We start from the raw sequence: 10,115 nt of genomic DNA, 5'->3' as shown, positions 1-10,115 counted from the left end.
ACTAACGCTAACTGGCCACGCTCAAAGTGCTGTATACAATTAATTAACACTACAAAATAGGATTCTGACCAAACCTGTGAATAACTCGAGACACGTCCGGTGTCCAGCGGCCCACTTTCAGTCCTGACTCCTGAGGGGGGATTAACCTCTCGCCTGCAGCCTTTTTGACCCCGCGGAGACTCCGTAGCACAATGCGGAAGTAGCAGCGCGGGTCGACTTACGAACGCTATTTCGCGGGAGTTTCGTCAACTGGATACAAGCTGTCACCGCGCAACATTACGGTTATTGAATTTATAAGACAATGAGTTTGTGGGTGGACAAATATCGACCGACTTCCCTCGGGAAACTCGACTATCACAAAGATCAAGCGACTCAGCTGAAAAACCTGGTAAGAGTAACGACCCGCTTGCGTGCTGCGTTAACCGTAACCAGGCAACATTAGCATTAGCATTAGCATCACAGTCCGGTGAAGCCCAGGCAAACGTACGTGTGAATATCCAACAAGTAAAAAAACAAAAAACAAAAACACACGTTTTATTATTAATGTTCGTTTCAGGTTCAATGTGGCGACTTCCCCCACTTGTTGGTGTACGGGCCGTCCGGCGCCGGGAAGAAGACCCGCATCATGTGTCTGCTGAGGGAGCTGTACGGAGCCGGCGTGGAGAAGCTGCGCATCGAGCACCAGACCGTCGTGGTGAGACGACGTGGGACAAAGTGTCAAAGTGTCCCAGCTGATCCTACGATACAGTTTACAGTCGGGGCTTGAGGTTACAGCTCTCCTCTTCCGGGGGATAAACACTGTGTTCTGTGTTTGTCATCTCCAGGCCCCCTCCAAGAAGAAAATAGAGATTAACACAATAGCCAGCAACTATCACTTGGAAGTCAACCCGAGGTAACTTCATGATTTATAAGCCGCCAGGTATTTTTACTTGAGTGCTGCACTTGATCACAGTTTTAGGAGGCATTTGCAGGAGATAATTTCACTTCATTGCAGTGAATTCTTTACTCTAATGCGTTTACTTGATTGCTGTAGTTGTTGTTATTATTATTGTGTTTGCTCTGCAAACCTTCCCCATGTATCATTGGATTGGTCAATCATTTAACCAATGTGGCGTGTGTTTATTTTTATAGGTCGGGTAAGAAAGTCTGTGGCTCTGTGTTGTTTAGAGGACTGCGGTCTGGCTCCGTGTGATTTACAGAGTGTGTGTGTGTGTGTGTGTGCGCGCCGTTCCTAACAGTGATGCTGGGAACCAGGACCGTGTGGTGATTCAGGAGCTTATTAAGACCGTGGCTCAGTCACAGCAGATCCAGTCAAGCACCCAGAGAGAGTTCAAAGGTAGCAAAGGCCGAATACCTACGAGTCATTTTGACTTGTGAATGCAGGTCCATGTTTTTAGAAAGGTCATAAAAATAAAAATAAATCACATCCCTCCATCATCATTCCACCTTGTGAAAACATCATATCTGACCGCCACTGTTGTGTTTTTCAGTGGTCTTGCTTACAGAGGTGGACAGGCTCACCAAGGATGCCCAGCACGCTTTGCGCCGGACGATGGAAAAGTACATGTCCACCTGCCGTCTCATCCTCTGCTCCACCTCCACCTCTAAAGTCATTGGGCCCATTCGGAGCCGTTGTCTGGCCATCAGGGTTCCTCTGCCGAGCACAGAAGAGGTAACGTGGAGACGATATGCGTTAGCTCGGACTCCTCCTGAAGGCGGCGGCACATTTTGAATAATCATAATCCAAGTCTACCTTTCACCCCATTTGTCCCTCTCTGTCTGCGCTATCGCTGTCTGCCAGGTCTGCAGTGTTTTGACGTCCATCTGTAAGAAGGAGGGTCTACTCCTCCCACCGGAACTGGCCAAACAAATCACCGAAAAGTCTGGTCGTAACCTCCGCAAGGCCCTTTTGATGTGCGAGGCGTGCAGAGTGCAACAGTAAGCCGTCACAACGCGCGCTGTCCTTTCCTCCACAGCGTGACCTTTTGGATCAGCGTGGGGGGAGAAGGATTCGCTCACTCTAGACTGAATTAATCGTTCCCAGGTATCCGTTCTCGGCAGACCAAGACGTTCCGCAGACGGACTGGGAGGTCTACCTGAGGGAAACGGCCAACGCCATCGTCAGCCAGCAGAGCCCTCAGAGGTAGGAGGAGAGAAAGGAGGATTTTCTTTGCTCTGTAGAAATTTAAGGAGAGTAAATCAGATTTGAGGGGGGGCAGGGGGCTTATTACAACGCTGAATCTCTGGTGTCGGTTCCAGGTTGTTGGAGGTTCGCGCCAGGCTGTACGAGCTGCTCACGCACTGCATCCCTCCCGATATCATTATGAAGGTACCGATCACGCCGTCCTCTGTGAGACTGCTTCACGGTGACGTTTGAGTGTTCACTTTACTCGTCCGAATCCCCTGCCAGGGTCTGGTGACCGAGCTGCTGAGCAACTGCGACGGTCAGCTGAAGACGGAGGTGGCCCACATGGCAGCTTACTACGAGCACAGGATGCAGCTGGGCAGCAAAGCCATCTACCACCTCGAGGCCTTCACCGCCAAGTTCATGGCCGTCTACAAGAAGTTCATGGAGGACGGCCTCGATGGGATGATGTTTTGACTCTGAGTAGAATACGGATACTTTTCGTTGTTGATTTCCCGCTATTGCTGGTGATATTATCAACATGACTCATAACAGCTTTTTGCAATGCGTGGGTTGTTGCCCCAAAACACATTACTGTACATAGTTTGTAAACCTTGAACTGTCACTCGCGGGGGTCAAACAATCCAAACATAGCCGTTTTGATAGAAGCAGGCAATTATTTGTATCAAAAGTATATTGTAACGATAAATTGCTTTGTGTATTTAAAAAATAAGTCTACTGTTCTTTGTTCTTAATAATGAAATCCACAATCACCCGTGTCTTATAACATAAGAATGCCTACGCAAACTTCAAGGATTGAAATTTGCGTTCCATCACACCAACAAATGTGTTTGTTTTCTAACCTCATTTAAGAAACTGTATTATAAGCAAAACAAATACTCATTACTATTACAAAAACATTAAAAATAGTTTATTCAGTTCTGTCCGTCCTCAAAGGCCGACACACACACACACACATCCTCTTTCCCCTACAATCAGAAGTTTCCTTCTTTTGGATTCTATGCATAAATTATCTTAAGGGTATAAATGGAAAATGGATAAAAACATCATCTGCAGCTGATAACAATTCAATTCTTGAGTGATTCATAAAAACCCAATCCCAGTCACAACCATCAGTAGCACTCTTTGTGTCTCTTGGCTGTGTAGTAGACAATGAGCCCCAAGGTGATCAGCACCCCTGAGCCCACCAGAGTCAGGAAGCCCACCACAGACTTCTTGGCCAGGACGTGGCAGCCCGGGCAGGGCTGAGGGACGCTGGGACACGGTTGGGCCGCGGCTCCCTGGACGGGGAAGCCGTTGTGCTTGATGATGTTGCGATAGTTGGAGAGGGAGGCCTTGACGATGGCCTCCTCCTGAATGTGTCCGTACAGGCCGAAGCCCGGGTCCCTCTGGTCGCTCAGGGCGTAAGCGAAGTAACCCTTCAGGTTCACGCCGTCCAGAGTGTGAGCTGCGGTGGGCGGGAAAATACTGTCAACAGGTTCGTGATACATATTTAAAAGTATACCATTTTTCTAAAGTGCTTAATGTGGAGGGTTGAAATATTATTTGAGTGTTATAAATACAAAACTCCCAATCCTTTGTTTTTACCTGCACATTTATAAAAAAAAATAGAAAGTAGACCAAGAAGTTTCAAGATCAAATAATGCAAAATAAAAAATATGAATTGATAAACTCCTCGTATGTCATAGTTGATGTATTAGACCCAATATATAAGAATAATATATTGCGATACATACGAGCGGCTTTCTGTGTTTGGCTGCCCCCTGGTGGTTAAAGAGCACACTCAAAAACAAAACAACGCGACACTATGTGCACATCGTAGCGGGACACTGCAATGTTTTTAACGTGGCAGCCAAAGTCTCCGCTGAGCGTAACCTGCTAAACTTTACCATGACGGGGAAATGGATCGCCGGTGACCCCGACTCCCCGATTCAGGTGAGGAGTGTATGTTTGCTGATAACTGTTCCGAGTTCAGGGGTCAGTGACCTAAATACCTGTCTAATAATTAAGCCCCGCTGAGGCCGCTAAGGGGAAAAACCCAAATCACTGATTTTGGATCCTACAAATCCTCCACGGCTAGATAAGCGTCCTCGTGTCACCTTTCAGCGCCTCGTTGATGTAGTTGTACAGGTAGTAGACTCGGAGGCTGTCTTTGAAGCGGGCCGGGTCTTCCTGTACCCCGTTGGCCATCACATAGACGGGTACGTCGCGGTAGTGCTCCCTCACCTGACACAGCAGATGAGCGACGACAGTCAGTCAGTCACAGTTTATCACATCGAAACAAACATTTCAAAGCAACAAAACAAAGCATTTGTGGTTTTACTGCATTTAGTAAAATATCAAAAACCAATGGCAGTTATTTAGGGAAATCTTAATCTTCTTCTCCCTCACTGAACGATCCAGTCTATTCACATTCAACTATTCTTAATATCAACAAGACTGCAAAGGCCACGGAAGAGAAGCCTCACCCAGTTGAGGGCTTTCCTCAGACCCCAGGGCACAACGGGCCTGGGAGACTTCATCCACGTGGTGTCTATCATCTGCTGGACCTCCAGCATCGCCGTGTAGGTGTACCTGCACACATGGACCTGAGGTTATCTTTACTGCCTAACACCTGGAAGCATAATATGTGTCTTTTTAGTAAACGCCATAAAGGTGGTGCTCAGGGGCCTGGTGGCTCATTCTGCTCTCTTCCTCCTCTCGTTTCCCCCTCGTAACGTCACCTGTCACCACGAAGGTGATGGCAAAGGAGCGGACTTTGGCTTACGAGTCTTCCATGGCGTGTGTCACCAGCTCGGTGCTGAAGTGACTAATGGCAAAGAAGTCATACGTCCCTCTAACCAGCTCTCTGTCCCCTTCATTGAACACCGGCAGCCTGAGGAGGAACACACGCAGATCATTACACGGGGGACACATTTCAGAAGTGCAACGAGTAGTTATCGATTTTTTCCCCCCCATTAATTATTAATTGTGTGTACGTAAGATGTTTTTCATCAATGATATACTGCACACAACAACATCCGGCTTAATAATATTACATCTTTGAATAATCCCAGTTAGAAACGCTGCTCTGTTGTCTTCATTGAATGAAAGTACTCGTACTCCAGTGAGTTGAGCTGCCTCAGCCAGCTCCTCATCCCCAGAGGATAGTCCCCGCTGCCGAAGACCGGCTCTGCGAACCAGCCAACGCGGAAGTCTAAAACCCTTTTGGCCGGCTCCACGTCTTCGCGGCTGAACGAAAATGCCGGTTCCACCCAATCCATGTGCAGGGCCAGGGACACCTGGACACAACACAGAACACGGCGGGACGGGGACGTTTTGAAAGCAGCGAGAGGAAAAAACGACAAAAAAAAACGTCAAAATTCACCAAAAGATGAACATTTGAATTGTAAAATGACGTACCGTTATAAAAAAAGTATTCAAGTGCATTTATATAACCAATATTGTAATTAAATTCCCTGTACTGACCTTTCCTCCCTGTGCGTGCCTGAACTCGTTGTCGTAGACGTGCCAGGCCCGAGCGTGCGCTTGCAGCATGTGATGACCCTCCTGGTAGGTCACCATCTCATCGTTGGGCTCATTCAGAGTGATCCACATCTTCACGTGGGCCCCCAGTTCTCTGTAACACAGCCTGGCGTAGTCTGCGAACGCCTTCGGGGTCTCTCTGGGAACAAAATAAGATATGGGTAAAATTTGAGTAATGCGCTGAGCTTGCGTTTAATTGCAGGCATGACATTCAGATGTAAAGCAGTCACAATGTTACAAAAGTATGTATTAAAACACACTGACACAAATAAATGTATATCCTAAATGATCTATTACATTGTCACATTCACTTGTCCGAGTTCAGGTTAAAATGCCAGTGCATTAGATTGTCCCATTATACCAATATTGTAACCCTGGTTTCAGTGATAGCTCTTTATGACAGGAAAGGGAAAGATGATACCGTGGCAGCGGCCTCGCGATGAGCACACACACGTTTACATCCCACCAGGGTAAATTGTAATAAACCGTATCTGAAAAAAGACGGGTGTTTATTAGCCTGCCGAGAACCGATTCTCCCGCTCTCACGTAAACGATCCAAAATAGAAATTAAAATGAGGAAAAAAGAGCTAAAAGGCTCGGCGGTGCGTCCGACCTGTTGAGCCACTTGTTGGCCGTGTCCAGTGGGGCCGGCAGGCTGCTGCGCAGGCGCGTGTGGTGCCACAGAGTGACCACGGGCGTGACGTTGGCCTGCAGCAGCTGGCGGGTGAAGCAGCGGTAGTAGCCCAGCAGGGTGGTGTTGGGATGAGCCACGTCACCTGTAGGCACCACAGCTGACCAGTTGAGGGAGAAGTGGAAGTGGTTGACTCCGACCTGCCGGATTTCATCAACCTAAGGAGAGAAACACAAGTGATCCCTCAGGGTCCGACCACACACACACACGGTCAACGTGTCTATAATTTGTTTCTATTGGAGCGATAGAGGTCGGACTGGTAGGAGGGACGACCTGTTGTCGGATGGTGGCGTAATCAGCACAGTGTGCGGCCCGGCGTACAGGAGGTGCGCTGAAGCCCTCCAGCCTCATCAGCTCTCCGTTGTTGGAGATGTTCCACAAGTACACGCTGGGGTCTGCAAACTGGCTGGGCGTTGTCTCCACCTAAGAAACAGAAGCAACAATGTAAACATGCACTCTCACCCCGTGGGGACCTATTACACGCGAACTCAAATAAAAAACAACCGACTCGGCCCTGAGATGTTTGGCCCGGCTGGCAGCGCTGGTCCGGCATGAGGTCATGTGATGTGGTTTATGATTAAGGGAGGATCCATCGTAGGGGCCGTTTCTGAGCTGGACTTTCTCCATGAAATGTGAAATGTGGTTTTGAAAATTGAGTCATGCAACTTTTAGGAACGGAGCAGAGGAACCGCAGCTACTGTACCTCGCAACACTAAAAGACAATAAAACAGTGATCATAATAAGAAATAATGATGATAATATAAATAGTGATAATACTTAACTACATATTAGTCAGGTTGGTACTGAATCTCTCAGCCAAAGTTACTACAGTGTTAATGTTTTCTCAAGTTACTCCCCTATCTCACACAGACACACACACACACACACACACACACCTGTATGGAGTTGGCTGATACCCCCCAGGCAAAGTCACACGGGAAGCTTCCTTGTGCCGGTTTGTTCTCTGGCAGTTCTGGGAAACCGTTCTTCTGGATGACGTTTCTTTTAAGAATAATGCACAATCATCACTTCAGGAGGAGCCATGTCAGGAGTGATGTCCCCCCCCCCCCCCCATTCCTCCCCCCTCTTCCCTCTGTAAGGCATCATTGCTTGTACCATTTTCCTCTTATAAAAGAGACGCCACCAACACTGGCCACCAGCGACGTGACGCTGTTTACCTGTAAAAGGTGGCGGACGTCTTGGGCTCTCTCTTCATGTCAGGAGCGTTGAAGTCCACGTAGTACAGCCCCCTTCGTATCCCATATTCCCTGTGCCACTCGAAGCCGTCCATCAGGGACCAGGCCGTGTATCCGATCACGTTCACTCCATCTATGACGATGGCTGACACGGACAGACGGACCGTCAGACGGTTCGTGCCCGTGTAGGGAAACAACTGCTGCGTTTTGTTACTCACACTTCAGGGCCTCTGCGATGAACCTCTTGAGGTAGTACATGTGTTTGGGGTCTTCGGTCTTAGTGTTGCCGAGGACGTACCTGTGTTTGTGTAGCAGCACAAAAAAGGTGTCCTTCGGTATACGGCAAACAACAGAACAGGACACCGGAGCACCGAATGGACCCGTCGGATACATACCACCCACTCTGCACCACGAAGATGGGCGGCTTGTCGTACTCGGCGTTGACCCAGTAGAGCAGCATCCGCAGGTCCAGCTCCTCCTGCTGCCCAAACTTCAGGCTGTCGTTGATGAGCTGGAAGCTCAAGGCGGCTCCGTGGGAGAGGGCGAAGAAGTCGGCCGTTCCCCTCACCTGGGCCCTCTCCTCCGGGGTGAAAGAGGGCAGCCGCGAGCCCAGCCTCGCCTTCATGCAGGGGGGGTAGTCCCCGTCGGCGAAGAGAGGCCGGGCGAACCAGCCCAGGACGTGGTCCAGGGAGCACTGACACTCTCGCAGGCTTTCCAGGCGAGTGCGGCTGGGCTTGATCCAGTGGGAGGCCAGCGCCATGGACAGCCGGCCCCGCTGCCGGGGGCGGTAGTGGCGGTCGTAGAGGTGCCACACGGCCGCGTGAGCCTGGGGGAGGACGGTGGGCGCAGCGGGTCGATGGGGATGAGAAAGGCTAAATGTATTTATTTAGTTCAGTGCAGTTGAATAGAAATGCTTCACGGGTCAAATGCAAAGATCAAAATTAAAAAGCAAATAGTGAGACAAAATATAGGACTTGTTCAAAATTGTGAAAGGGAAAAGATTTAGTTTTTACTCAAGTGAATACTTTAATAGAACCAATGAAGAGGGGAATTACGCATGATAATTAACCATAAACAATTAAGTTTGATTAAATATAGGACAAAACCTCACCTTAATGAGATTGTGCCCAACGCGGAACGGGAGGTCGGGGTCGTTCTTTATCCCGGGAGCCACCACCCCGGTGCCGTACCCGTGCCGCGCCACCACAAACGGGTTATCGATAGTGATCCAGTACTTCACGTCATCCCCGAACGTCTGGAAACAGAAATCGGCGTAGTCCTTGAAAATGCCCACAATCTCCGGGTGGCTCCAGCCGCCGAGGGTCTGCTGCAGGTGGTCGGGCAGGTCCCAGTGGTAGAGCGTGACCACCGGCTGCACGCGGATCTCCTTCAGCCTCCGCAGGAGGGTCCGGTAGTAGTTGGTGCCGATTTCGTTGTAGCTCCCGCGGGTGCCGTTGGGAAAGATCCTGGACCAGGAGAGGGAGAAGCGGTAGTGGCTGACCCCGAGCTGCGCGATGGCGCGCACGTCCTTGTACACGTTGTGGTAGCTGTCGCTGCCGACGTCCCCGGTGGCCATCCGGTTGCCGCCGCGCCGGAACGTGTCCCAGATGGAGAGCCCCTTGCCGTCCTTCTCGAACGCGCCCTCCACCTGGTACGCCGCCGTGCCCACCGCCCACATGAAGTCCTCCGGGAAGGTGTCGTAGAGGAAAGCCTTGTCGCCCGGATAGGGCAGCTTGTCGAAGCGACCCCACGTCCTCAGGCCGGCGTTGGGCTTGGCGGCGGCGGCGGAGGCGATGGCGAGGAAGGTGACGAGGGCGAGCGGGGCGCTCATGGTGCGCGTCGGACCTGCTGCAGCCTCCGGTGTCCGGGTGCTGCCGCGCTCTCAGTGTTCATTCAAGCGTGCTCGCGGGGGCCCGGTCGGTCGGGGGAGAGGGGGGGGGGGGGGGGGGCTTTATAGAGCGCGCGGCGGAGAGCAGCCGGCCAGCTGTGAACCCGCCACACGCGTCGCCTCCAAGCGATCTGTCAATTATTAGCCAACGCACCTGACGCACGCACGGTCTGCGCGCACAACGCGCCGCCTTGCTGAGCGGGGACACGGTGGCTTCAAGTAAACGGGATAAATAACCAATGGACGTGTTTGTTTTTATTGTTATTATTCAAGATGAGCATTTGTACTTTGTAATTTGATTCAGTCAGACACGAAGCGACCCAGGTGCAAAAAACGCCTGAATAATATGATCCATTACCATGCATCCTCCAGGGGCAGGACGTCCCATATCTCCATTTAATGCCACATGTCAGCAGCAGCAGAGAAAACTCATCTGTGTCGCTCACCGGATCAAGTTCAGTCCGGGAGGGAGGGGGGGAGGATAAGGGGGGGGGGGGGGGGGGGGGTAAACTAACAGCGGAGCCGGTGTTCCCTCTGCTGCACCATGGTCACCTCGCTTCCTTATCGCCTTTCTGCTTGGTTGCTTGGAAACTCAGAGCTCTTACTGCGGGACAGGGTGGTCCATGTGGCCCCCTGCATAAATAACTCAAGAGGGCTGTTAGTGTGTGT

At 50.6% G+C, this 10,115-nt stretch overlaps 2 protein-coding genes across 2 annotated transcripts; one reads left to right on the top strand and one right to left on the bottom strand.

Annotated features, from left to right (window-relative positions):
- The first annotated feature begins 59 nt into the window (after positions 1–59).
- On the top strand, positions 60–2,945 carry rfc3 (replication factor C (activator 1) 3). The gene is made up of 9 exons (XM_040183070.2): positions 60–388; positions 557–694; positions 825–892; positions 1,239–1,336; positions 1,491–1,672; positions 1,802–1,938; positions 2,045–2,143; positions 2,260–2,329; positions 2,411–2,945. Exons 1-9 carry the CDS (start codon positions 302–304, stop codon positions 2,600–2,602), a joined length of 1,071 nt encoding a protein of 356 aa, XP_040039004.2. The 5' UTR covers positions 60–301; the 3' UTR covers positions 2,603–2,945.
- An 89-nt stretch (positions 2,946–3,034) lies between these two features.
- Positions 3,035–9,577, bottom strand: kl (klotho). Its single transcript, XM_040183118.2, has 13 exons — positions 8,670–9,577; positions 7,954–8,384; positions 7,777–7,856; positions 7,541–7,703; positions 7,259–7,364; positions 6,636–6,785; positions 6,285–6,520; positions 5,615–5,810; positions 5,249–5,427; positions 4,914–5,021; positions 4,615–4,720; positions 4,246–4,372; positions 3,035–3,593 (listed from the first exon to the last, which is right to left on the bottom strand). Exons 1-13 carry the CDS (start codon positions 9,387–9,389, stop codon positions 3,259–3,261), a joined length of 2,937 nt encoding a protein of 978 aa, XP_040039052.2. The 5' UTR covers positions 9,390–9,577; the 3' UTR covers positions 3,035–3,258.
- Positions 9,578–10,115: the final 538 nt, after the last annotated feature.

The sequence above is a fragment of the Gasterosteus aculeatus genome, chromosome 7 (genome assembly GCF_964276395.1).
Source record: "Gasterosteus aculeatus chromosome 7, fGasAcu3.hap1.1, whole genome shotgun sequence".
Classification (NCBI taxonomy): Eukaryota; Metazoa; Chordata; class Actinopteri; order Perciformes; family Gasterosteidae; genus Gasterosteus; species Gasterosteus aculeatus.
Note: the sequence above shows the minus strand (reverse complement) of the source record. Positions and strands in the feature narration are given on the sequence as shown.

Coding starts and splice junctions, on each gene's coding strand:
- rfc3 (XM_040183070.2), top strand. CDS start 302: ATGAGTTTGTGGGTGGACAAATATCGACCGACTTCCCTCGGGAAACTC. Junction 695..824: donor TCGAGCACCAGACCGTCGTG/GTGAGACGACGT, acceptor TGTCATCTCCAG/GCCCCCTCCAAGAAGAAAAT. Junction 2,330..2,410: donor CTCCCGATATCATTATGAAG/GTACCGATCACG, acceptor ATCCCCTGCCAG/GGTCTGGTGACCGAGCTGCT.
- kl (XM_040183118.2), bottom strand. CDS start 9,389: ATGAGCGCCCCGCTCGCCCTCGTCACCTTCCTCGCCATCGCCTCCGCC. Junction 7,365..7,540: donor ACGTCCGCCACCTTTTACAG/GTAAACAGCGTC, acceptor TATTCTTAAAAG/AAACGTCATCCAGAAGAACG. Junction 6,786..7,258: donor TATCAGCCAACTCCATACAG/GTGTGTGTGTGT, acceptor TCTGTTTCTTAG/GTGGAGACAACGCCCAGCCA.